Source organism: Carassius gibelio, chromosome A4 (genome assembly GCF_023724105.1).
Source record: "Carassius gibelio isolate Cgi1373 ecotype wild population from Czech Republic chromosome A4, carGib1.2-hapl.c, whole genome shotgun sequence".
Lineage (NCBI taxonomy): Eukaryota > Metazoa > Chordata > Actinopteri > Cypriniformes > Cyprinidae > Carassius > Carassius gibelio.
The window spans coordinates 22,560,726-22,588,621 of record NC_068374.1 but is presented as its reverse complement, the minus strand read 5'-3'; the positions used below and the strand labels follow the sequence as shown (position 1 = coordinate 22,588,621).

Below are 27,896 nucleotides of genomic sequence, written 5' to 3'. Positions count from 1 at the left end.
TAAGCCTGATGGGATGGTGGTGGTTTGCTTGAAGCATGTGGGGATCACTGTTAGTCTCTATTTTTTTTACTATGTTTTATTATTCTTGTTTATTTTATTTTTGTGTGGAAACAAAGCCTTCTCCATAGTCAACGACCTTCCTCAGTTGGTGTTTGGCGCCCTCTATCGACCAGACAGTGAGTAGCATTACAACGTCTTCTATTAAGTGACCAATCACAGCGCTCGTTATTATCAGGTCAAAGAAACAGCTGATGGCCCGCTGCTAAGGCTTCTTTTACTGTCTATGTGCTAAGGTGACATTTAGCTGTTTGTTCACCGCAGCTTATCCGATCCAAAACCATTTTATAAACAGTGGTGGCACAAATATAAGCATGTCTTCTCTCAGGAGGACGGCGGGTGTCCTCCAAACCGGCCTGCAGCTCTTCAGACGAGGACCTCAGCAGATGACCGTCAGAAAGTGAGTGTTTATGAGCAGGAAGCTAACAGGCTAAACGTGCTGCTTGCATACAGTAAAGTCTGTAGTTTGGTTCTTGGAAAGTCTAAATGATAACTGACTTAAGAAACGCTTATTCAGTTTAAACATACCAGCTTTATTAGTTAGGAACTGAATAGCTGGATATAACTAGAGTAGATAGAACTTAGCCTTAAATAGAAGTGAGTATTCTGGTACAATGATGGTATCAAACTGGAATACAATGGCACTAAATGTTTTTATTTTCACATACAATGGTATTTGCATGATACTACGAAGTATAAGGTCTTAAAATATGGCTGTTGGTATTACCATGGTACTTGTCAAAACACATGCTCGTGCCAAGGTAAAAAACGATGATATATATGAAGCTAATTATACATTATGAAAGATAGGTCCTAATATAATGCATTCACTATTATTTAAAAGACAATGTCTTATTTCTTTTTATACTTTTTCAATGCGAAAACATTTTTGAGGTTTAGAAAATGTAAAAAAAAAAATATATATATATTTTTAAAAATGAATGTAGCACATTACAGAAAACATTGAATATAATTGGATTTATTGGCTATTTTATGCACTTTTTTTTTACTTATCAATATAGATTTGTTCAGCTTATCAGTATCAGCATATATCATGGGTTGTCATATCATGTGTTTGCATTAGCACTGCTAACCATTACATTTAACACTTACTGGTAAGCTTTCTGTTGGCCGTGTTTTAGGGCGGGAGGCGGCGCTCATATCGAACCCCAATACAGACAGCCTCCTCAGCTCACCAGGAACCAGAAGTTTCAGGCAGAGCTGCTCAGCGGCGCCATGTGGTTCTGGATCCTGTGGCACACCTGGCACGATCCGGACGCCATACTGGTGAGTGGAAACCACATCAAAATAAATGAGCAATGGGATAAAATGTCACCTCATAATAAAGACTACCAGCCACTTAACTAAAATGTCTCTTTAGGGTCATTTCCCATGGCCGGACACTTCAGCATGGACAGATGAGGAGCTGGGAATCCCACCTGTTGATGAAGAGTAGATTCACCCCCAACAAACAAATGTACATCTGTGTTTAACTCCTTTACATACAGGAGAAATTGCTAATTTCCTCAGTGCAGTTGACAACAGCATGCATGACTGATATTTTTCTTCTCTGCTTTGCATTTGCAGATGTGCACCGGATCACAAACCCCGCACATTTTCTGTAGAGGAGGAAACTGAAAGTTCCTGTTATGTATATGGACTTATTCTCAAGTCTAATTGTTGTATCATAAAATAAAGAAATAAAAGCCATCAACGCTTAAATTTGTCAGCAGAACAGTGTTTTATCACTTAACATTTGGTAAAGGGAAGGGGAGAACAGTGTGATCTACAAAACATTTCCCTCATTTTAATATACATTGCATTGGAGAAAATCCATCACGTCCAAAGAGAACTCTGGGAAATGTTGAAGAGGAGGTACAGAACACAGCTTTTCGAAACACAGTGACATTAAGTCTATACCACAGTTGAAAATGGAAATGAATGCTAGAGATGAATAAATACTGTACAATTAATGTGTCGAAGCAAAGGAAACCTGCTCGGGTTTACAATGGGTGCTCTTCTATAGTGAGGTTAGTCAGTGGAACAGAGGAACATGTTTTCCATTAAACACATGCGCATGAGCAAACCTCAAAACTGTAACAAAGCCTGAGTTTTAGCAGTTATTCAACTCAAGTCATCCAAAGTAGTGCATTTGCTTTTCAAGCCGACAGACCTCTCACACAACAGTGGAAAATAGCGGATCAAAAGCTGTCGGTGCTGCTCCATGTCAAAGTTTTTTCTACATACTGTACAGCGCAACACAATTTTGTTCTGAATCTGGAATTGACATCCACCAGACCAAAAAGTTATAATAATTGGGAATACATACATTTGTTGGCAATTTTGTGGAAATGGGTATAAAACTTTGAGATTGTATGACAGTGCTGGTGATGAATTCAAAGATGTCACCTGTTCGATGTTCCCTGAGAAAACGTTTCATAGCCTCTCTAAGAAATTCACACACTAGCACCACTTTTTTTTTGTCGCTCCCAATGAAATTCCTTTGTCCCGTTTCAACAGGTCATAAAGACAACATAAAGCAACATTATATATATTTATAAAAAAAAAAGATTAGAGGTAAATTTAAGAAAGAAAAAAAAAAATCAAATTTTAAGTAGCATTAAACGTGTTAACTACAAAACCCATAAAGCTGAACCTAAACAAGAGCTAATTTCTCTTGAATTGATGATATTCAAAATTATACTCCTATTTACAAAACTATTCCATACAGTGGAAACTCAATGCAATATCACTCATTATATATTTGAAATTAATAAATAAGATGTTCAGTCAACAATATTTTAAATCAAACAAAATAGAACATAAATAATGCAGAATGCGCTAAAGATCATTCTCAATCACGTGACAAGCGTATTTAGTCCTCGCAAACTGCTTCACATACACAGTATTTCAGAGGCAGCGCTTCAGGGTGCAGTACCTCTCTGTGACCACTGGGTTGTGACAAAGGCTAATTAATGCGTGGCAACCTATTTTCCTCAATATTCCCAGAGTGAGAGCAATATTTAAATAGCTTTCGTAGTAAAAAAAAAAAAAGCTAAATAAATCAGAAAGGCTGACAAAAATCCGATGCACCTGCAATACAAGACTTGCAAGACTAGCAATGTAAATCTGTTAAATCTAATGTTTTGTTTACAACTCAAATCGGTTTTCAACAGCAAAACTTAAACTTAAACACCCCAGAATATTCCTTTAAATCGCTTATTTATCCCGAGAATAAAAGTAGTGTAAACACTGTCAAATCAAAGAAATTCACATAGTTATCTCTTTGCCACTTTTGGATTTCATTTGATAGCTGTACTGTTATGACCAATACTTCGCACTCTGAGAGCACTTCCTGTGCATCCTGATAAAAAGTACCGCCCACTAAATCATCGATACATCACTCACTGCTGTACAGTTATTGCTTAAAAGGGGCAGAGGGGATAGGAGAAGGATTTATAAATGTTCAGCACCATTTCCAAAGCTCATACATCAGCCTGAGACAATCAAAGGAGAGAGAAATAGGCAGATTGATAATGACTTGAGGGGAATATGAAGACCAATAGAAAACTGGTCCTAGTGTCGGGGCCATGGATATGATGTCCTTAGCCTGCACTTGCCTGGACACTCGTGCTACAGATGTGATGAGAGGTAGGGTGGGGGAGAGGAGAGGCCTCAGCCCGTGATACACACTTGTGGCTCGTTTTCCTGGCTGTAGGAACACACACCGTCTCTGTGCTTCCTCTTGAAACCTTTAGCTGTTCATGTTGAAATGTTGTCCAAAGTAAAGCTTCCCTGCGTGCATGTATTTTGCGTGAATTGTGAAAGAAAAAAGTGAGCCATTAATCATACCCTGTCACCTAAACATGCACGGTGTGTAAGAGAACAGTGTGTGTGTGATAATAGTCCCAGCGTATAAAGAAAAGCAGCGGTGTTGATTTATTACACGTCTTATTCTTTCCTCCGTCATGCTATAGGAATAAGCCTTTATGGCGGCTCATTTTCAATATCTTCCCAAGCCTCTGTTTAGTCGTCGCCTGTCCTTTCTTAGGACGCTTTCCTGTGATAAAAACACAAAAACACGATATAAGTAAAAGCTTTCAAGTCAAAAGAAGCCGTTTGGTGTGGTGTATAACTGTCGCAAACATTAGTTACCCCAAGAACATACATTTCTGTGAAATCCCAAAAATGTTTTATTTGTAAATGTCATAAGTGAGTCCATGATTTAAAAAAAAATTATATATTAATAAAAAAAAAAAGTGCAACATTCTTAAATGCATTCTTTGTATTTAAAATTATTATTTTTTTAAAATCTTTATACCATCTTAAATAAAAGTTTTGACAAATTTAGTGACTCTTAATACAGTATTGTTCAAAATAATAGCAGTACAATGTGACTAACCAGAATAATCAAGGTTTTTGGTATATTTTTTATTGCTACGTGGCAAACAAGTTACCAGTAGGTTCAGTAGATTGTCAGAAAACAAACAAGACCCAGCATTCATGATATGCACGCTCTTAAGGCTGTGCAATTGGGCAATTAGTTGAAAGGGGTGTGTTCAAAAAAATAGCAGTGTCTACCTTTGACTGTACAAACTCAAAACTATTTTGTACAAACATTTTTTTTTTCTGGGATTTAGCAATCCTGTGAATCACTAAACTAATATTTTGTTGTATGACCACAGTTTTTTAAAACTGCTTGACATCTGTGTGGCATGGAGTCAACCAACTTGTGGCACCTCTCAGCTGTTATTCCACTCCATGATTCTTTAACAACATTCCACAATTCATTTACATTTCTTGGTTTTGCTTCAGAAACAGCATTTTTGATATCACCCCACAAGTTCTCAATTGGATTAAGTTCTGGAGATTGGGCTGGCCACTCCATAACATTAATTTTGTTGGTTTGGAACCAAGACTTTGCCCGTTTACTAGTGTGTTTTGGGTCATTGTCTTGTTGAAACAACCATTTCAAGGGCATGTCCTCTTCAGCATAGGGCAACATGACCTCTTCAAGTATTTTAACATATGCAAACTGATCCATGATCCCTGGTATGCGATAAATAGGCCCAACACCATAGTAGGAGAAACATGCCCATATCATGATGCTTGCACCTCCATGCTTCACTGTCTTCACTGTGTACTGTGGCTTGAATTCAGAGTTTGGGGGTCGTCTCACAAACTGCCTGTGGCCCTTGGACCCAAAAAGAACAATTTTACTCTCATCAGTCCACAAAATGTTCCTCCATTTCTCTTTAGGCCAGTTGATGTGTTCTTTGGCAAATTGTAACCTCTTCTGCACATGCCTTTTTTTTAACAGAGGGACTTTGCGGGGGATTCTTGAAAATAGATTAGCTTCACACAGACGTCTTCTAACTGTCACAGTACTTACAGGTAACTCCAGACTGTCTTTGATCATCCTGGAGGTGATCATTGGCTGAGCCTTTGCCATTCTGGTTATTTTTCTATCCATTTTGATGGTTGTCTTCCGTTTTCTTCCACGTCTCTCTGGTTTTGCTCTCCATTTTAAGGCATTGGAAATCATTTTAGCTGAACAGCCTATCATTTTTTGCACCTCTTTATAGGTTTTCCCCTCTCTAATCAACTTTTTAATCAAAGTACGCTGTTCTTCTGAACAATGTCTTGAACGACCCATTTTCCTCAGCTTTCAAATGCATGTTCAACAAGTGTTGGCTTCATCCTTAAATAGGGGCCACCTGATTCACACCTGTTTCTTCACAAAATTGATGACCTCAGTGATTGAATGCCACACTGCTATTTTTTTGAACACACCCCTTTCAACTAATTCAACTAATTGCCCAATTGCACAGCCTTAAGAGCGTGCATATCATGAATGCTGGGTCTCATTTGTTTTCTGAGAATCTACTGAACCTACTGGTAACTTGTTTGCCACGTAGCAATAAAAAAATATACGAAAAACCTTGATTATTCTGGTTAGTCACATTGTACTGCTATTATTTTGAACAATACTGTATGTACCTAATGGGGTGCAAAATGTCCAAATGTCCCTTCACATTTTTTTTCAAGGCAAATTTTTAAAATAAATTTATTAAATAAATTAAAAATATATTTTTTTATAGTTTTATATACAATTTTAAAATGTAGTTTTAAACCAAGATAAATATAGTTTCAACAAAAATGTATTTCTTTTTCATATTTTAACACACACACACACACACACACACATTCATACACGCACACATATCATTAAAAACAAATTCATGAATATAATTAGATTTTTAGGGAGTCACACCATATGAAATTCCACAACCTGAACTTACTTTGTCATAAAAAGGTGAAATTATTGACCGTGATGCACAGTTATACGGGTCAGCAGAGGTCCTCTGCATGATTTTTGGCAATTTATTGGATTTGGCAAATAAAAGTTTTTCTTTTGATAAGAAATAACAATACAAATATTTTCCTAAGTAATAAAGTGTAGTCAGCTTACCTTTAGTGGCCTGGTTGCTGATGGGTGTGGGGTTGGGGGCGTGTCTTTTGGAGGGGTGAAGGGGAGGAGAAAGTGAGCTCTCTCTATATGAATATTCCTCTCCAAGGCTCCCATCCTCTCCCTCCGGGCTGCGGGGTGCCGAACAGGGTTCGCTGCTGTCCCATGCGTCACTGCTGCTGTTACTGTTACCCTGACTGGACCACCAGTGCTGCTGTAAAATATCGCCCCCTGCTGATGCCTGCTGACACAGCAGCCCCGCCATCGACAGCATGCCCTGAATGGCATCAGCCGTACTCGGTGAGGTAGGACGTTCTCTGCGAAACAAAGTCTTTAATTTTAGCACAAAAAAAAGACTTAAACTGAGCTTTTTAACTGTGCCTCGGGTGTGTAAAATGAAGGGCAGCTGTACCGTTTTAGCGTGTGATTATGGTGGCCGTGCTGCCGGCCGCTCAGATGCTCCACAAAACTCCCCGAGTCTCTCTTGCTTCCTCCATCCTCTTCCTCAGAACTCTCGGACTCGGAGCGTTTCTGTTTAACGAAAGGGTGATGGAGAGGATTTAGATGGATTTAGATGATTAAAGCCATTTAACCAAGTGTTCAGCTCCTGGGGAGCTTATTGGACATCATCAGCACCTCAGCCGAATCTTCTGCTTCTGACTCCGAGTCGCTGTCTGAAGACTCCACATGTGTCCTGAGTTCTGTCTGCACAGTTAGACCTGACAAAATAAGACGAGAGTCAAACAAATCTCCTTTTACATTATAAACAATCACTATTAATGGAAGAAAATGATGCTTCTGGCTTTAGTATTCTGTAAATAAAAAAACTGGGTTGCGACATCCTCTGCAGAATAACTCACCGTGATTGACTGGCTGCTTGATAGTGCAGTGTACTCTTAATTCATCCTCCTGCTTTTCTTTTTTCACTTTTTCTTGTGGGCACATCAGCAGGCTTTCAAATGTGATCCCCTGTTGATGATACTGCAACATTCCCACTCCACTCTCTATGGCTGCCACATTACTGATAGATAACCTCTCCCTGTGAGGATGTTTAGAATACAAAAAGCCTTCAAAAAAAGAACATTTTATTCCTTTAATGAATATAAGACAATAAACAAAAAAAAAAAAATACAACTTTATTATAATACATAACATAAGCATACACTACCATTTAAAAGTTTGGGGGTTGTAAGATTTTAATAATATTATTATTCATTTATTTTTAAAAACATCTCTTTTCACCAAGGTTGCACTTATTCAAACAAAAACACAGTAAAAACGATAGTTCCGTTCCTTGATTCTGATTGGTTGAAGCTGTTGTAAAATACTCTACAAAGGTACACCTTTGTTTACTTCTGTGTTGCTCGGCAACCACTTTGTTGGAATCACAACTGTTCCTAAGGAACTACATTGTTTGGTGGAAGAATACTGTTTTTATTTATAGCATTACACTTTATTTGCTCAGTTTTATTCTGTGAAACCTTAGTACTTATATGGAATAACCGTTTAATAAAAGCAATAATCCCTGTGAAGCTGTGGTTTACAGCGAATTTATAACAGCTGAGTGGATTTTTGATTCACGTCGTGCTTAACGCACTTTAGCTGTTATAAATTCACTGTAAACCATGGCTACTTGGGGCTTATTGCTTTATCATGAAATATTATTACAATTTAAAGTAGTTTTCTATATTATTATATGTTAAAATGTAATTTGTTCTTGTCATAGTAATGTTGAATTTCCAGCATCATTACTCCAGTCTTCAGGGTCATGTGATCCTTCAGAAATCATACTAATATTCTGTTTTGCTGCTCACGAAACATTTCTTATTATTCCAGTTGTGTTGCTTAATATTTTTATGGAAATCAGGCTACATATTTTTTCAGGATTCTGTGATGACCAGAAATACATATATTTTGTAACAATGTAAAATATTTTACGGTCACTTTTGATCAGTTTAGTGTTTCATAATGAATAAAAACATACATTTCTATTTAAAAATATATCATGCCAAGAATTAAGAGGTAGAAGTGTACTAAACCCAAATTTTAGTAGTCAATATACCAACACAATTTAAATAATATAGATGTCTACAAGTTAAAAGAAAACAATGGCATGGAACCATTTCTCAAAGTATTTTGCTTCAAACTCAATATTCAAGCAATTAAAAACATATTTTTTTTTTTCTTATAATGTCTAATAATTTTATTTGACAAATAATGTTCAATTACTGTAACAACACAGTTTGGTTATTATTAACATTTTTAAGATTAATATTGCTGTACACTTACTAGAATGATTAAATTTTTTTCTTAGTATCAGCTTTGATAAGACTGACAGTTAGTGTCTAATAGATAGACAGACAATCTAATATAAAAAAAACAAAAAACGAGTGAAGCTACCAGGACGCTCACCGCATAATTTTGCCATCACATAGCACCAGGCGCAGGGCATTGTCATGACTACCCTCAACAGCTACTGCGGACACTTTCTTGAACTTGCCATTCACTTTGGAGGTGAAGGCTGGGTCCTGTAACAAGAGACGAGAGGTGTTTTTACTGGAAATGAATCATAATAATAATAATTGCACAATATTATCAAGGTGAAAATGTAATCTACAATCATTTAATAGCATTGCATTACAGTCATATGTGACCCTGGACCACAAAACCAGTCATAAGGGTAAATATAAAAAAAAAAGAGATTTATACAACATCTGAATAAATAAGCTTTCCACTGATGTATGGTTTATTAGGGTTGGACAATATTTGTCAGAGATGCAACTATTTGAAAATCTGGAATCTGAGGGTGCAAAAAAATTATAAAAAAAAAAATATTGAGAAAATCGCCTTTAAAATGGTCCAGATGAAGTTCTTCATGAAGTTTTCATATATTTACAGTACGACATTTACAAAATATATTCATTAAACATGATCTTTACTTAATATCCTAATGATTTTGGGCATAAAATAAAAATCTATAATATTAACCCATTCAATGTATTTTTGGCTGTTGCTTAAAATATACCCCAGCAGCGATTTAAGACTGGTTTTGTGCTCCAGGGTCACATATTATATTGAACAATATTAAGCCTAATGACGCTATGGAGAACAAACAAGCAACTTGAGCTTAATGCTACAGTGCATTATGAGGAAAAAGAAAAGAAAAAGGCACTCACCTCCTCAAGAGGACCGACCTCCAGCCTCTTTAATACCTCCAGCGTGTGAAGCTCCAAGACATCCAAGTTGGAGGGCAGTTTGCGGCTGTGATAATGATGATGATGGTGGTGTCGATGAAGATGGTCTCGTAGCTGCCGAGCGGCCCGCTGTGCTTGATATCCCTTCTCCAGTGATGAGCGTTTTAAAGGCCACTCAGCATCTCCCTGAGATTTTCCAGCTTTATTCGATTCATCCTGTTTAAGAAAATATGGCAAATCAATTCAACTTCTAGCAGAAGCTGCTTTTTCAGCCATGTTGCACCATGTGGAAACTGCAATTACATTAACTGGCAAACATTTAAGTGAGGAAAAAGAAAGCTCTTGTTTTGGTACAAAATCTTGCAAGTTATTGTGAGGTTTGTTTTTTTGGGTTCAGCACATGCCATAAGCCGGTCAACAGCGATGTCATTTGTGCGCAGCGCTCAACAATGTTAACAAAGAAGAACCACGTTAACAACAGGAGGGTGAAGGACACTCAGAGCTGTGTTTTTATTGTGTCTCACGGGTTTCACAATAATGGACATGTAACGTGGACATATACGTAAAGCCATGGAAAGAACGGAAAGGAGGACTAAGAATCTCTAAGGACAACTGGTAGTGCTACATTCGCTACAAGTGCCTGCACTTCAGCATCCGTCCATCAATCGTTGTTCATCATACTAAATAAGTTTACACAATGTTTACAGTATGTTTACACAGCGTTTTAAATCATGGCGGGTGACGGTGTTTTCGTAAGCGTTTAGCCAATCAGTGTCTATTTAGTCATGGTTAGTACCAGGTGTGCCGGTTAGACCCTGCTACGGAGTAGGAGCGAATTTGGTTCTCGAAAAAGGCAGTCTGGTACGAATAAATCGCACCCAGTTCCGGCGGTGTGAAAACACCCAAAAAGTGTATAATTCCACAATCAGTTCTGGCACTATGAATACGTTTCCACGGTGAGAAAGAACCTATTAAAGTACATCAAATAACACTAATCACATGAAGATAGTAAGGATAGGTGACTGACTGATGTCGAAGGATTTGGTGCGCAACAGATCCTGAGCATAACTGACAAATATCTTGGGCCATTTGCATAAACTGCTTAGGCTAGTCTTAAAAAGTCAGCCATCTACCGTATTTTCTGGACTATAAGTCGAACTTTTTTTCATAATTTGGCTGGTCCTGCGACTTACAGTCCGGTGCGACTTATCAATATTAATTTGACATGAACCAAGAGATATGAACTAACAAAAAACATTACCGTCTTCAGCCACCAGGGTGCGCTCTATGCTGCTCAGTGCTCCTGTAGTCTACACTGAACACATAGAGCGCCCTCTCGCTGCTGTAGACGGTAATGTTTTCTCTTGGTTCTTGGTTCGAAATAAGTGCGACTTATATAAGTTTTTTTCCTCACCATGACGTATTTTTGGACTGATGCAACTTATACTCAGGTGCGACTTACAGTCCAAAAAATAAGGTAATTTGTTTTCTTCTAGACTGGTCATAACCGTTTAAAGTCAGTTGCAAAAACTTAGATTGGCCTAATTTTAATAAAAAAATGGAGACTGATTATCTCTTGGCTAACTGCTAGTTGGTCAAACTAGTTCTTAAGACACAGTCTTAACATAGTCTGATTCGAGAACCGAAGAGCTGATGATACTGCGCATGTGTGATTCAGCGTGAAGCAGACCGACACACAGAGCGTCTGAACCGAACGGATTCTTTTGATGATTGATTCTGATTCTGTGCTTATGTTATGAGCGCGGGTAAACCGAAGGCTTGAATCAAGGGCAATCTGGCGAAACGTAAGTTTATTTAATAACAAATAAATCACAATGTATTATGTATAGTAAGTGGATAATGGTTTCTACCGATGACACAATTTATTTACTTTATATCTTCAAGACACAAATCCTCGTAGGCAAATTATTGCTGTTACTGTATTTGGGTGCGTTGTTACAAAACTTAATTGTAAACTTTTCATGATTATGAGGTTTTAACTGACTAAAGTTATGATTACTGACTTTATATATATTTTAATGTTTGATAGACTTGACTTCATTACACCATCACCAATCTTTTCAACCGGTGTATTGAATCTAATTTATTGAATTTGCAGAAAAGAACCGAACTCCCCATCACTAATAAACAGAGTGCGCATGATCGTGAATTCGAGCGCACATTCAAATGTGATTTCAATCCTGATATTGACAGTGGCTCCCTGGTGCCTGCAAATTAAATACTATATAATTACCCAACATACTGTAATTGTGAGACAACGCAAAACCATTGAAATTTATTTTTCTTCACGTCACATACTTTTTCCACCACCATGTCCCTTTAGGGGCTCCGTAAAATGCTTACTTTCCTTTCCAAACACAGCTTCAGGGACATCCCTAGTTCTCATAACATTGCAAAGGGAGCATATAATAAAAAAGCAAATATAAATAAAAAAAATAAAAAGCAGCTGTGAATTATGGTCTCATCACCCATTCAAAACCACTCAGCTTCTTCAGGCTTGTCTTACCTCCAGATAGCGGATCTCCTTGGTCAGAGCTTTAATGAGACGGCTTGGCCTGATATTTTCTGGAACCTCACTGTTGGGTTGAGTCAACTGCAGAGGAAACACAGAGAAAATGACCACAGGAGTTTCACTATAAGAATAATGACATAGAAAAGCAGACATTCTCTTACCTCCCTCCTCAGCCATGTCTTCAGTGATGCGATTAAAGCTTTCACCCCATCCACTAGATAACCCTGAGGTTGACATTTATCCTCCCGCAGCTCTGAAACAAACATGGTTCACTCTGAATCTTTACTTGATCAAGATGCTACATCTGCAACTACATTTATGCAAGGAATTACATCTGCAGGTTCTCTGTTTGTTGGTTTATGATGACATGACATGTAGATGAACACATATTTCATCATCTTTTAAAATAATAATCATATTATTAGCTTTTCATCAACTCCCAAACCATTCTCAAGTTTCCAGTTTGGGAAAATCCTGCCCTGCATGAGCAGTCCTGTCCCACTCACCTTTAAGGGTCTCCAGAAGGTTTTTGGCCACATACCAGCAGATGGCTTCAAAGTAGGGGAACTTAAAGAGATCTGGAGTCTTCAGTCTGCGTTCCATCTCATAACACCTGAAATGTGGACGGACAGGTAGTTCAGTTTCAGCAGGAATACGTTTAGGGACCTGAACTTAACTATAGTGACAGGAACAATACAGAGGAGTTTCATCAAAATTAATTCAGGGTTTTACCTGAGCTGCATGCCTATGTTTAAGTTATGCAAGAAGTTCCCACCAAATGCCATGGAGTCCTGAGAAGTGAGCACTGCATGGATCCAACCTGTAGAGGGCAACAGATCAACACTCAGGCCTAGAGAAAGATTATGTTATGCAGACCTGGTTCATTTTCTCTAGCTCCACCAAAAACAATAGTTAATCATCATTCTGTATACGAGTTAGTTGTCTTAAGTGTAAATTTTTCAAATAAATGAGCTTTCCATTGATGTGTGGTTTATTAAGATTGGACAAATATTTTGCTGAGATGCAACTATTTGAAAATCTTGAATCTGAGGGTGCAAAAAATAAAAATACTGAGAAAAATCGCCTTTGAAGTTGTCCAAATAAATTCAAAATAAATTCAATAGTCAAAAATTAAGCTTTGAAATATTTAAGGTAGGAAATTTACAAAATATCTTTAGGAGACATGATATTTACTTAATATCATAATGATTTTTGGTATAAAAGAAAAATCGATAATTTTGACCCTACAATGTTTTCTTGGCTATTGCTAAAAATATACCCCAGCGACTTAAGACTGGTTTTGTGATCCAGTTTAATTTCATATATTAAACACTATTTAAATGTAATTTAATTCAGGAAGTAAAAAAATACTGATTGAAATAATATAAAATATATCAAACTTATTTAATAAAACTCAAAAGAAAACATTAAGAATTACAATTTAGTATCTTTTAAATAATTTAATTTAAATATATTTAATATATATTAAATAAAAAATGAGATATTAATTTAAATATTAAATTAATATCTCATTTTTTATTTAATAACATTTCTAATAAATCTAATATAATAAAAATTATACAGAAAAAAAAGGGCACACAATTCTTACAATACAAAAATCACTTAGAGACTACCACAAGTTATTCTCACAATTTTCATCCCTACAACGCTCTCGGCATCTTTGGAACAGTCCAAGCAGTTCTTGCTAATTCTTTTGGGAACACCTTCAAATTGTTACTAAATTGGCAAATTTTGAACAAAGCTTCACCAATGTCAGCCAGCTCGATAAATAAGCAGAACTGAAGTCGAAGTTCCATTAACTGGCTAAAACTCTCTCACGCCGAACCAAGGCATATTACTCCAATCTGTATTATTCAGCCTTGATATTCACAGACATCAGCAAAATCCAGTGTACACACGCAATAGTAACTACTGTGTATACACATCAGCAAGAGCCAAATATAGAGTCATCTCACACCCACACCTCACCGCCACTGACAGAAATATCACTTTTATCTCTCCATCTAGCTGCTTGTGCATTGGCCACCGTGTGCAGACATGTTGCTAAACAAGAGGGGGATTTCTGCTTTGTCATATGTGACGTTCTGCTCGAAGAGGGAAACCCACAAGCCCACTTTCACATGCCACAAATACACATGCTGTGATAATGAATCCCTGCCGCGAGAAGAGTTACGTCTACTACCACCGCAGTGGTTTAAGACCATTTATAGCACTCTAAACACATGCTGAACTAACACAGCGCTTCTGACGGCTGATTAAAGGAATGCACAGACACTGTTCATTCTACATTCTTTCCATTCAGTGAGATGCACGCGAGTTGTTTTTATACTGTTTACCACGTTGCTCAGCACTCCCACTATAACAAGGGTCATCGGTGTTGGACGCAGATCCACATTTTCCTGGCAGGAGCTCTGGGAAACAGCCTGATAATTTCTCCATGCCGTACCACGTACGTTTTTTTCCACAAAAGTGCACATGCTATTTTGCAATGTGGGGTCAAACCATAATACAAAAGAGTGTCCACAATAAATAAAGGAAAGGAAAAAATATATATATACATTTTTTAATCTAGTTAGTTCGTTTCTTGGCAATGTACTCCTTGGTACTGTTGGTTTCATTAGCTTTTGAACAATATTCATAGATTAAGAAAAGCTTCAAATTAATGACACTCAAAGTGTCATGTGGTGTAACTCTCTCACAAGTAAAAAGTAAAAGTGCCTGTTCGCATGTTAATCATTTACAAAAAAAAGTTTATAAATGTTTTATAAACATAGTAAAAAAAGTGACAAGCGTGGATTTCCAAATTTAATGAATTATTAAGTTCTAAATATTAGGGCTGCTCCGATCATGATCGGCCGATCGTTAATGTGCATCTCATCAGTAAAGTCGGTTCTATAATCAGTGGTAAATTCACTCAGGTGCATGATTTCACATAGAGCAGCTGTTACTACACAGAGCCGTTGTTAACTGAGAAGCTGCGTAAATAAACGCCGACGAGATGCGCATAACGATCAGCCGATTGTGATCGGAGCAGTCCTACTAAATATCATTACTTTTTGGGGAGTCACACGCCTTGTACCACCTTCACATTTCAAACAAGAAATAAAATTGTAACGATTTTTTATTTAAAAAAATGTAGCTACATTTTAATTTGAATAGTTTCAATAGTCAATTTAAAATTGATTTGAACTCCTATTATTTGTACACCAATTGAAGGGTGGGGATAATCTTTTGATGTACACCAAAAGTGATTCAGAAGTTCTGCGTTCTCACCAGTGGGGAGGAAGATGGTAGTGCCCTGCTTCACCACACATTTGTAACACTTGTCGACTTTATCCCCAAAGAATACTTCACTCTGATTGGGTGATGAGCTCCAGGACTCGTATAGTGCAAGGTTAGCCTTAGTCGGCTTGATCAAGTAGAAAATCTTCTCTCCCTGCAAAAAAAAACACCAAACAAAAACACAGCCTTATCAGCACGTATCACTTACATAACTGTAATATCACACAACCGGATTTCCACAAATTGCTTGTAGATGGTCATATATACAAAAAAAAAAAACACATCCACATCATAAAACAGGCCTTGGTTCTTACCCAGAGAACGTGATACCACACTGAAGTTCCTCCAAAATCGATGTGGAAGTCTGTGTAACTGTTTTTCATTCCCATGAGACAATACTTCTGCACAAATGGTTTGGGGAAGAACGAGTCATCAGGCCAGTAGTTCTCAACCCAGGACATCTTTCGAGCAATTTCAGGAACCTCCACCAAATTGGACATCCTTAAACAATCCAGATAACCAAAATTAGACTTATAAATAGAAGCATTTATATGTGTTAAACGCATAATGCAGCTACGCTGATTTTAATGCTACTTGAGTGTCATCACTTCACAATTTGAACCAGTAAAATAAGTTGAAGTTATGTTGCATAGAAAGGAAAATGATGGGTATCCCACACAGACATACTTTGTATCAGAGAACTCCAGGCTGATGAGATTCAACACTTTTGGTCGTTCAGGCTGGTAGTAATACTTCACAAACTCTCCAAGCTTGAGCTTGCTGTCTGCCTGCCTTGCGACATCAATTACATCAATGACTTTATTTGCCCCTGGAAAAAGAAAGTGGGATATTTTTAAATTGGGTGCGTGTTTACAGGACAGTTTTTCTCATATATAAATTCTCTTATGTCGGTTTCACAAACACAAAGTCTGTAATAAGGCTTTTAAGAGAGACAGCTGCAGGGCCACAAATCACACATGACAACTGAGGACCGGAAACACACACACACACACACACACACACACACACACAGCTGCCCAGCGTCTGATGACAGGGAACAGCTGGAGGAACAGTCCCACAAACATATAATTGTGAAAGTCTTTTATTTATCTATTATCTACATATTTTATCATTATAAGTGAATGGGTCAGAGTTTCTAGTATTCTTTATATATTTTTATAGTAAGTTTTATTAATTTTATGTGCTTTGGTCATTTTAATTAGTTTATTCTTCAAGTGTTCCTGTGGCTCAGATCATTCATTAAATACATTTTTAAATAGCTTTAATATATTTTTATTTCAGGTTTAGTACTTCAAATTCAAATTCCAAGACAACATTTCTTATCTTGATAGTTTTTAAATCCAAATTTAGTTTATTTAGGCTTCATTTCAATGACAGAAAATCAGAAACCATAAAAAAAAACCATAAAACCAACACAGAAATAGCCCATACAACTATATTTAAGCCTTCGATAACAGATTGGTGTAGGGAGAAATGGAAGAAACCCTGAATCAACAAACAGAACTAACAATTATTGCTAAATGTGTGACTGCATCATATAATAACTTAATAATATTGATAGTTCATCGTCTAGCTGACTACGTCTTGTATTATTATTATTATTTTTATTTTTTTCTAAAATCCTGTCAAATGTGCACAAACTACTAGTTACTACTAAATATTGTAGAAACATAATTTTCTGTAAAGTTGCTTTGTAACAATTTGTTTTGCAAAAGCGCTATACAAATAAACTTGAATTGAATTGAATTGAAGAAACGACAGACAGAGAAGGTTAGTGGACTTTTGTCTGTGCCCAACTGGCTGAGTAACATGAACTGTTGAGTGACCTGCTCCACCCTCTCTTAAAACACTTCCAGCTTAAAGATCATCGGCGTGCGAAAGAGGCAGCCACGTAACATGAGCGTTGAGATAAAACAGCCCTACTGGGAACCTGATCTCAGACTGGATGTACTGTACAACAGCGTTGTAACTAGAGATGTAATGTTTTAGGCCTAATGTAGAGGAAAGTGAAGATAACCTCCACAGCTGTAGAGAAGTTGAGTCCAAACTCATTCACTTCCAGCAAGGACGGAGAACCATCCTCACAATGCCACTTAGTAACCTACTGCTTTCCAGTCCAATGTGTTTAAACTTATTCGATTTGTAATCAAATTAATTTGATAAAATTTAAATGACTTGTTGGCTTCAATAAGATGATATTAAAACCAAACCGAAGTTCAAATAAAAGGGCATTTCTTCAGGCACTTGGGTTCCACTATCAAACTTTATTTTTCAAATGCATTTTTGTGCACATCATTTATTTTATCCTTCACTCAGGCTATGAAAATCATAAAATGATTTCAAAATCATGATATAAATCGTGACGAACATCAATATTTATTGTAATATATATATATATATATATATATATATATATAATTTCATTTTCCAGGTAATAAATAATCCCAGGATTCTGGGACGAATAGTTTAAAACCACAGCACTTATTTGAAATATATATGTGTGTGTATAAATAAATGCATGTATATATTGCACAAATTTCATGTGGGTTAGGTTATGAGTCCAAATGAGTTATTGATCTAATTGTGTCTCTTCTGCTCTAGTGCCCCACTTGCCAGACACTCTCCCGGGCTGTTATCTGATAACAGATGCAGTGAACACACACTGAGCTCTTACCCACGTAATGCTCCACATCGCTGACAGAGAACGAGGGAGGGGGCAGTTTAAGCCCCAGTCCATCCAGGTCTTGGACCACAATAGGGTAATGGAAGCCCTCCCTTTCTAGGTAGCATTGTGTCACCTGGCTCCCATGCATCGGCACCAGAATCTCATCGCCACTTTGAAACAGCCAAGACAACACAAATCAACAGCAAGCCTTTATCAGGTATGTGCAGATTCCAAAGCCTTAACTAGATGTTACTAATGATTTGGATTATATCATGAAATCACATTCCAAGTCAAAGTAGTAAAGTTCAATGTCTACTTAAGACTTTATCCAGATGTGCTTGTACCTGGCAAAGCTCCTGGTCTGGAGTTCCTGCACAAACACAGCAGTTCCTGCCTGCACGGGGCTTGTACCATCATTTGGCTCAGTGTAGTCATGTCTGTGCCAGTTGTTACGCTTTTTCACTGCGAAAGAGAAGGGAACATTTATAAGACTGTTCCTAGAACACACACACACACAAAAAAAAAGAATAATAAAAAAATAATAATAATTGGGAAACACGTGTAGATGCACACACGTACTCATGGAGGGTCCATGGATGGGCTCACAGTTGGGACAGTGATAAACATCGATATCAGCAGCATGGTGCTCCACTACCTGAACACAACTGGAAAAAAAGGCAAGCACAGTTAGCACCCAATAAATATAATTCTGCCACAACCATGTGAATGTGTCCACAGAAAAACACAAACAAGTGAAATTCTTTACAAATGTAAACTTGAGGTTAGCCAGCATCCTTTTAGCAATTAGCTATGCAAGCATTGTTTTATTTTGAAGTCATCAATGAAAATACTACAAATTTCACATTGCTTACCACTGTCTACATCGAACATTGTGTGGGTGAGCAGCGATACAATCAACAGGGCACTGCGTCACAATTGTGGGACTTCCACCACCATCCATGTCACTCAAACCGCAGACCAAATCACCTCGCCACACAAGCCAAACCGCAACCACAATCATAACGTTCAGGCGCCCACACAAACAGCCATTCCAGAGGTTCATTTCAGAGTCACACTGCCAACCGCGTGAAATCAGCTAGCTGAGTTTTGACGTTTACTGATGCAGAGATGAGTTCTCGGGCCACACAGGAAAACACGGAAGAGTGCCAACACATGTTTACTGATGCCTAGTGTGATATTTGCTCTAGTACTTTTCCTGTATCTTACATATAATAGCTTCTTTCTAGTCAAGCAAGAACATTCCAATGCTCTAAACTCATTTTTGTTGTTAAAAATCTTAAATTGAGCCTCTTCAGTGGAGCACAACAACACTTAGCCCCTATTTCAAATTCTGCACATGCAGCCTTGTAGCCTTCTCTCATATATGTCTGAGCATAGAATATCCCATTTATCAATTTTTGATTCAGAAAAGCGCAAATTCACAAATATTCTAGCCCTGACCCACATGTTGCCTTTAAGGCCCTCATTGAATCCTCAATCTGGAGATAAAATGCTGTAGTCCACAGAGCCTCTGAAGAGGACTGAAATAGTTGAAAGCAGTAATAGCTGAAGTTTGTTTTCACGTTCTTCACTTTTTGTTCAAGATACCTAAGCAGAAGTTTACTGTTAGTTAATATCCTGATGTCGTTTGTTCTGCTGGAAGCCTTGTTTAAATGTAAATAAGTGCTTTTCTCTAAAAACGTCATCGATGAGAAAACAGTGGTTAAGAAAGCATTTGATAGGTATAATGTGAATATGCTTGCACCAGCAGCAATCGGCAAATGTCCTGAAACTAATTTTTTTTTTTTGTATGATTTTGTTTGAAATGACATCATGCCAGTTTGTTCTGATTTCACTTGCGGTATTTGCTAATAATACAGAAGCTGTACATAAACACTTCATGGTCTGGAGATTACAGATGTTGCTGCAATCATGTATCACAAGAGCGGGTTCAACTCCTCCGGTTCCCCAAATAAAGTCTCATTTGAGTTTTATTGATGCTGCCGTAAATGTTTTGGCTCTCTCTTCCTTTCTCGCCATCAGAATAGAGTTAACATCAAGAGTGGACACTGTGCTATATAGGGCTGTTAAAATCAGCAGGGAAGGTGATTCCTCAAAGAGAAAACAGCCTTTGAACACAGGCAGAGGACTTAATGTGCTACTGTCTCTCCTCATTATTGCAGGAAACAGCAAGAAAAAACAAGTAGAACCAGTAAGCAGAAAGCTGCTGGAATCGCAGACGAGGCCTATCTGGTGCTAACTGTTCGTTGGCTTAATCTCTTTTATAATCAATGACTAATTCCAACAACACTATCCAGCTTCTGTTGGAGAGAAGTTTTACAGTGTCATTTTACATCCATATGGTCCATTACTGGTATCAGTTATCCCAGTTTTTCAACAGCAACCCAAAATGGGTAAATTTGTTGCAGCTTTTTTTCAGAAACCGAAATGCTTGTAAAATGTATGCTGACAAAGATTAATCCACTGCATGCGTGGATGCTTAAAAGTTAGAAAATCATGTAAAAAAATGTTTTACAAAAAAATCTTCAAAAAATGTTTTTACCATATTATCTGATACATGCAGGTGTCTGTAGATCATCATTAGAAAAGACCATCTGTCAGACACTATGTTACCAAGATCGATATCGTCAGTTACATTTACTAACATCATTAATGTTTAGATAGTGCTCAAAGGGTCAACTTCATTTTAGGATTCCACAAATTGGATTGGCTGATTGAATAATGTTTTTTTAGTTTCTGTCAAGTTCACTTTTTATGTGGAAAAAAGACAAATTCGCAAGTTCTTTTAAACATCACAGGATTAGTTTTAGCCAAAAGTGTGTAATTTAATTAAATTCATGCTAATAACCCTTATTTTTACATTTAGACTGCTTTTGCCATTATATAACTCTTGATATATTTGAAATAATCTTAAAAATATAAATTTAATAACAATGTTTAATGCAATATTTAGCAAATCTCATAATGAATATCCTTATTTCATTCCATGCATTATGATTAAAATCATAAACATGTTACTGGTATAAGCTCAAATTTTATTAATCAGTACATGTCTGTTTATTATGATTGCAAAGTCCAAAGATTCTAGCGAGACTGCAGTGTGGATCCATACAAATGTGGTCCGAAAACCTTAACAACTCAAAGCCTGTAGCCATCATCGGATGTTTGTCTTTCATCCCTGTGATTCACTTGGAATAAAATCTGTCTCCAAACGGGATGCCGTGACTCCAGCTCACGCTGCGATAAAGTCACCTGGGTATCACAGCCAGACATGCGATGACACACGAGCAGATGGGGGAGGAAAGGTTTAAGGATGAATGACTCTACACCCACTGACTCTCCTCCTCCACTTCCCTCCCACATGAACCAGACAATGAGAGAGGGAACAGAGCGCTCAGATCCTGTCCCGCAGTTGATGAATGAACTGAAGTTCTCAGCAGTTTGGACAACAAAGACCAACACAATTCAATCTGCTTGGGTAAAATATAAAAGCTGTACTTGTTCCATATAACCAAACGTGCTCCCACAATACACTATGCACATCATCGATACACAGACAACTTAATGCTTCAAAGTCAAGTTGGAACAATAGCATTTATGAGATCAGCCCATGTAAATAGCCCAACAAAGTCATAATAACCAGCTAAAAGCCCTTTGAGCACCAACTGTACAAATTTGCTTAGTAAAAAAATTAAATAAAAGCTCTGGTTATAAACTTTTTTCACTATCACCCAAAAATCACATTTTCATTTTGATTGTACAAAGTATTTAGTGCACCTAAAAGGATTGAAGCTGTAAAAAAAATATATATTTTGCTCTTTTTCCATTAAAGATTACTTCTCCGCTTTTCCAATAACCCCGTTTCGTTCACATTATGTCTGGCTCATTAAACAATCTTCATTTTATTGCACTAGTTTTGTCATGGAGTTTACCCATCCCTCATTTCTGATGTACAAAGAGCTCCTTTTATCTCCCGGTCTTGGTTTCATAACACCATGTGAACCAGGTCAGTGTGCCACACACCAGGTGTTGAGTCAGCTTTCTGTCCCCTGAGTTACTGATCAACTACCCACCAGAGAACCAAAGGCACAGAAAGCAAAGAGAGAGTGTAGAAAGGAACCCTTGGGTTACTTTTTTCTAGATAACAAAAAAAGAAATAATCCCTTTATTTTGTGTATCCAAAGCCCCTTTCACACTGCCATTCCGGAAAATACACGGGTAAAGTGTTCCAGCAATTGTTCCCGGGTCGATAGATTTTGCACTTTCACATTGCCAGTGATGACCCGGTATATGTGCGTGCTTTCACACACAACCCGTAAAGATCCCGTAACGACACGTGGCATCAGGACGTGACGTGTAATGTACGAGTCGGAAACATTAGGCACTTTATACTTTCGCTGAAGCAAGCAAACGATCTCTGCGTCACCGCGGAAAGTGAGGCACTAACTGATCTCTGCTTCATTACAGTTTGCACATATTTTTCCGTCGCAAACGTTGATTCCTTCAAAACAGCCGGTAAAAGAGTCGCGCGATAACACGCGTCATTACTTCCACACGGCATTAGATCTGGCTTTTGTTCACACAGCGCTCGTCCCGGGTTAAACCGGGCAATGTTACTAGGACCCCGACCCGGGTTCAATGCGGGAATCAATCCCGTGACGTGGTTGCTTTCACACAGAAGGTGACCCGGCAATGTTTCGGCAATATGACGGGTCCGACGTGCAGTGTGAAAGGGGCTCAACTGTGCAGGCGTGCGTTTCACAAAAGCAACTATGGTCACAAGTTCCGTCGTTACCGATAGATTTCAATGGAACTAATTATCATCGTTAACTAACAATGCTTTTCTGAAACACACCCCAGGTTGACTATTAGTCACTTACTACTGAATATATATTCAGCAAGCATCAAGGAATGGGATGCAATGCTATATTGGGAGTTGTTACGCAAAACACGCAACTGAGATTCTTACAACATCCACAAAGTGTCAGTGATGAGTTCCTTGTTCACAGACATTTAAGAAAGAAACAATAAAAATTGTGTGACAAATGCAGCTTTTTGTCCACTGTCTGCACTATTAAATTTCAGAAGTTATTACTGCTTAAAATGTCTTCGAACCATTTCTAGAACTGCAGGTATCCCTTCATCCCCTCACACAAGTGCTCATCAACACGGGCGTTTATTGTCACATCTCCATTATTTTTTTATTTTTTATTGTTCAGTCTCTTTCTTTTCGGACTGCCACACAATGGCCGGGGTCACTAGAGCAAAAAATAAAAAAATAAACAAAGGGAGAGATTCCAGCCGCATGTATGCACACAAGCTTGAGTGTTAACGAAAATCAGACTGAAAGTGTACAGTACACAATACATTGCTGATTGCAACATTTTTATATCACATGCATTGAAGCGCCCACATTACTACCCTGGACAGTGCCAATAGTAGAAATCAAACACATACTACCATATAGGCTAAAAAGGGTTACAATTTATAATAAAGTGTTTTAATTAAATATACGTTTAAATAAAATAAGTTATTGTCTGTATACTTTTGTAACAGCCATGGCAGTTTCATTGGATTGACAATACAGAGCAGACGGGGTCAACAAACCATGCCCTGATAAGTCAACACTAATCTTCAGGGCATCTCAGGTCTGAAAACGACTCACATTAGGCTTTTGTTGTGACTCAGAAAGACCATTTAGGATTTAATGAGACATAATGAGTTGAAGACCAAAACATCCTCACAAACCCAGGGACCAGAAGAAGGAAAGTATCGCCTTCACTTGCCCTGAAGTTTTCATGCTCCTGTCAAGAGTGCACACATTCAAGTCTGATACATTTTTAAGACTGATATGCAAACAGCAAGAAAAAGTCAAGTTTAGGCCAGTGTCAAGCTATTCATTGTCATGCATTCATATTCATATACAATGAATCCCAATTATGAGCCAAACAAGTCTGGATTTGGGAGAGTAAGGCTAGATGGGATGTACATCTGCTGACCCCATTGTGACCCTAAGATCCTCCACCTACAAATCCCATAGTTTTATTTCTTGTATAACCCATTTCTTGTATAACCCAAGATCCAAGTTATGTTTGTTCATCATAACATTAATGACATTGTAGATTGGGTGAATTTTCATTTTTACACGAGAACAAAGCTCAGGTGGACCAATGGTGAGAAGCCAAGCCTAAATAAACCAATGCATTCTTCGGGGTTCCAATTGAAACACAGCGATAAGTGACCTCTTTGACGACACTCAGGTCCCAAGAATGTGTTTACATTCAGTCTGAAAAGGACAAAAGACGGCCTCAACCTGAGCTCTTTCCAGACCGTGTATTCACCTTGCAGCTCCATCGATCAGCAGATCTGTGACCTTTAACCCTCAAAGAGCTAGGGTCTTGTTACACAAATCGCGACCTGCTATAACTCTCCAGATGAAATGGCTTCTAAAGAGAACCCCTAAAGTTTCACATCTCTGATTTTGGGAAAAAGTGTGTCTCGTCAATCCGGAGCGAAGTGACACACAGAGCATGTGGTAACAGTTTTGTGCGTCACTGACGCTGCAAAATCACAACCGTTCCCTTCACTTCTTCTTCTGGCCTGCAAAGGCGCCAGTCTTTGTCTCGCACTCTCACAGGGTTTGGGGAATCTGGCAGCTCCACAAAGTTACGCAAGACTTGATTCTCAACACCCGCACAAACCACTCACTGTGTACTGGCGATTACTTTGCAAGACAGGAAGGGAAGCTCAAGCCCTGGCTCATTTACAGACAAGATCCTGTCCTGAAGCTTAAAGGCAGCCACTTTTGACAATCTGCCAAAAAAATGCTGGTGTGCCAAGATAGATATGGTTTTGTTTGTGTATTTACATATCAGAAAAAGCCCTGTTCTGCCAAGCACTAGGAATGCTCATATTGCACAACTAGTCTTGCCACATACAACAATGTGAAACAAGAGAACAGTATAGCACGATCAGACATAATTATCATACAGTAGCTACATGCATACCTGTCAAAACACAATTAAGGCAAATATGTTTATTAAAGATTAGCCTTACACCTCTGCATACAAAATAAGATCATATTTGCACACATACACATAAAGATATGTCTCATTTTACTGTAGTTCAATAAAGCTATGGCTAGCTTGATTAATATTTGTAAGGAAACTAACTCAGCCGAGGTAACCCTCAAAGCAAAATATTAATACTTTTGGCCAATGGCCAGATAAATCATAACATGGAGAATTTAACTCTTAATCCGGAGTTAAATAAAGCGAGAAACATCAGTTTTCTCCAAGTTCAGCGAAGCATGTCGATCTCAGACAGACGGACGATTTAAATGTCTAGTTTCATAACACACATACAGATGAGCCATGTGGCTTCTGGCAGCTCACTTCTAAAGGAAAGCAGAATAATCTAATACTTGAGGGTAAGATTGTGGGAGACATTTTGCCTTAAAAGTTTCAATATACATTCATCATTTTAAAATAACATTTGACATACATCGTTCAATAACGCTCAAAACACTTTCAGGTCGAGCGGGATCTCACGCCGTCATATTTAAATACCCCCATCGCGCGTCACTAGCACTTTCACATGACACCCCAGATTTACACCCAAAATACCCTCGTGGCAAGGCGGCCTGTACATACCAGCCGTTCCACATCTGTTAAGGAGGCCATAATTTCCATACCTGCCGTGGAACCAGTCTTTACAAATGTCGCATTCGATCATAAACCGGTTAAAATCATAGGGCTGCCGGCAGACACAGTAGAGCTGGGCAGCCGCCATCTTCCTAATGTCCCTAAACAACGCTGAGCACTGTTAGGGGCGGGATTTACGTCAGCGGGAACTCCCGAAGGGAAATGGGGGCGTGGTTAACATACACGGAAATTGCCGAAGGAAAATCCGGCCAGTGCCGAAATCAGCGCCTGCCACTGCAGACATGGGCTCAATCACGAACACTTGGGGGTTTCGATGAATTAAGATTGTAGGCGTACTTCTCTTCACAATAAAATTCAATCCATACACTTAACTGCTGTTAAAAACTTTATTAGGGTTATTATTTTTCAAATCCGAAAACACCACTGACCTACCAACATGATAAACAAATGACATTCAGAGCATTGCTTGAAGCGAGACAATAAAAGTAAAGCAGGTGTATAATATAAAATATAAATAAGATTTTATTACTACTAAGGAATATTTGGCAATTTACTCTTTGTACGCCATATATTAATATTTCAATATCAAAAGAAATGCTGCACGCTTTATTTATAAATATATATCATAAAACAGAACAAGATATTTTCACCAATCCTCTGTATATTAATTCAGAATGCTTTACGTGTACTACGTGATCAGCGGCGTTCTGTGACATGCGCAGATCGTGGACTGGGGGAGGGGCTACACACACACACACACACACACACAAACACACACACACACACACACAGGCTTTTATAACTGGGCAAATATTCTTCAAATATTCTAAGTTTTTGTCTAGTGTTTTATTGTCATGACTGTACAAATAAAACAGGAAAATAGTAAACATTAACATACATATAATGTAAAAATAATAATAATACGGACATTAATACTTAATAAATGAAATATTAAATATAAGTAAACAAATAATTAGAAATATATTATGAAGACGTACACAGATATTGATATAAATGCATGTAATATGATGTTTCCATAACGAAGATGAAAATATAAATTAATAACATAAAAAATAATGCATTGCTTAATAAAATATACAATTAAATATCACATGACAAAATGAACACAAATTGGCCATAATACTGGAAGGTCTCAATGAAAATGGGGAAAAATAAGATGTCAAGATGTTTCCCAAGTCTTCATGAAGTGGCTGAGCAATTTTAATAGTTTCAAGAATAATTTGGCGAGGAGGGATGCATATTAACTTCACTATTTTATTTAATTACTGCTATTTAATGGACATAGTGGCAGCGAATGATTCATTTCGTAGACGTGTGCGCCTCCTAGCGTTGGATGGATGCATGTGACAATGAATTAATACATTACAATGACTTTAGAGTAACACAAATAAATCAGTAATGCATGCATAAGGTATAGGTCTAGTTCATTGTTTAAAAATAAATCATATGAATAATAATAATACGAATTATAAATAAATGTTTCTAACATTTCTGGTTAAATAGCAATTATTGTATCTGCTTACTCTGATAATATTGTCAATTGTTATTTTATTATTATTATTATTATTATTATTATTATTATTATTATTATTATTATTATTATTATTTCAATCCCAACAATAGTAGTAGGCTAATCATAATTGTAGCTTTGGTATTACTAGAAATAGTGCATAACTGTTTTTCACTCTGTATGTTGATATTTAACAATGTTATGAACATAAGTTGTGGGAATAGTTGCTGGATCATTTGCATTGGTAATTTGCTAATTATTTGACAGAAGAAATTTCAGCAATCTCACTGAAGAGCCCTTGACACCGCTAGAGCTTCGGTTCATCCTAGAATTGCTTGATTTTATTTGCCACAGTGAGTAAAATAACATCCACTTCAAGGTCCATGTTGCCCCTGACAAAGATATCAAACACTAGATCTGAGTAAAGCTCATATAGTG

The 27,896-nt window shown here is 37.6% G+C and overlaps 3 protein-coding genes across 4 annotated transcripts in view; 1 reads left to right on the top strand and 2 right to left on the bottom strand.

The window, feature by feature from the left end:
- Nucleotides 1-1,311, bottom strand: part of kmt2e (lysine (K)-specific methyltransferase 2E) — a 33,293-nt gene extending 31,982 nt beyond the window's left edge. Inside the window, exon 1 of the mRNA XM_052577102.1 lies at nt 1,171-1,311. The gene's annotated coding sequence lies outside the window, so the exon portion shown is untranslated. The remainder of the gene's footprint in view (nt 1-1,170) is intronic.
- ndufb2 (NADH:ubiquinone oxidoreductase subunit B2) lies at nt 9-1,779 on the top strand. Its single transcript, XM_052577352.1, has 4 exons — nt 9-457; nt 1,200-1,344; nt 1,439-1,534; nt 1,645-1,779. Exons 1-3 carry the CDS (start codon nt 372-374, stop codon nt 1,511-1,513), a joined length of 306 nt encoding a protein of 101 aa, XP_052433312.1. The 5' UTR covers nt 9-371; the 3' UTR covers nt 1,514-1,534; nt 1,645-1,779.
- kdm7aa (lysine (K)-specific demethylase 7Aa) lies at nt 1,780-26,098 on the bottom strand. Of its 2 annotated transcripts, none has more exons than XM_052577251.1 (18): nt 25,957-26,098; nt 18,822-18,907; nt 18,587-18,704; nt 18,252-18,412; nt 16,244-16,385; nt 15,871-16,057; nt 15,548-15,710; nt 12,986-13,073; nt 12,760-12,866; nt 12,415-12,506; nt 12,248-12,334; nt 9,703-9,936; nt 8,939-9,054; nt 7,387-7,565; nt 7,163-7,245; nt 6,939-7,057; nt 6,530-6,843; nt 1,780-4,117 (listed from the first exon to the last, which is right to left on the bottom strand). In XM_052577251.1, the coding sequence occupies exons 1-18, from the start codon at nt 26,052-26,054 to the stop codon at nt 4,029-4,031; spliced, it is 2,463 nt and encodes an 820-aa protein (XP_052433211.1). In that variant the 5' UTR covers nt 26,055-26,098; the 3' UTR covers nt 1,780-4,028. The 2 variants fall into 2 exon arrangements, with proteins under 2 accessions (XP_052433211.1, XP_052433222.1); XM_052577262.1 differs by having other exon boundaries at nt 25,916-26,083.
- Between the last annotated feature and the right edge of the window lie 1,798 nt (nt 26,099-27,896).

What these genes read in the sequence shown, in the direction of transcription:
- ndufb2 (XM_052577352.1), top strand. Translation starts at nt 372, where the DNA reads ATGTCTTCTCTCAGGAGGACGGCGGGTGTCCTCCAAACCGGCCTGCAG. An exon ending in CAGCAGATGACCGTCAGAAA is followed by an intron (nt 458 to 1,199) that starts GTGAGTGTTTAT and finishes GCCGTGTTTTAG; the next exon opens with GGCGGGAGGCGGCGCTCATA. An exon ending in ACGATCCGGACGCCATACTG is followed by an intron (nt 1,345 to 1,438) that starts GTGAGTGGAAAC and finishes ATGTCTCTTTAG; the next exon opens with GGTCATTTCCCATGGCCGGA.
- kdm7aa (XM_052577251.1), bottom strand. Translation starts at nt 26,054, where the DNA reads ATGGCGGCTGCCCAGCTCTACTGTGTCTGCCGGCAGCCCTATGATTTT. An exon ending in CAGACCAGGAGCTTTGCCAG is followed by an intron (nt 18,413 to 18,586) that starts GTACAAGCACAT and finishes GCTGTTTCAAAG; the next exon opens with TGGCGATGAGATTCTGGTGC. An exon ending in CTGGAGTTCTCTGATACAAA is followed by an intron (nt 16,058 to 16,243) that starts GTATGTCTGTGT and finishes GGATTGTTTAAG; the next exon opens with GATGTCCAATTTGGTGGAGG.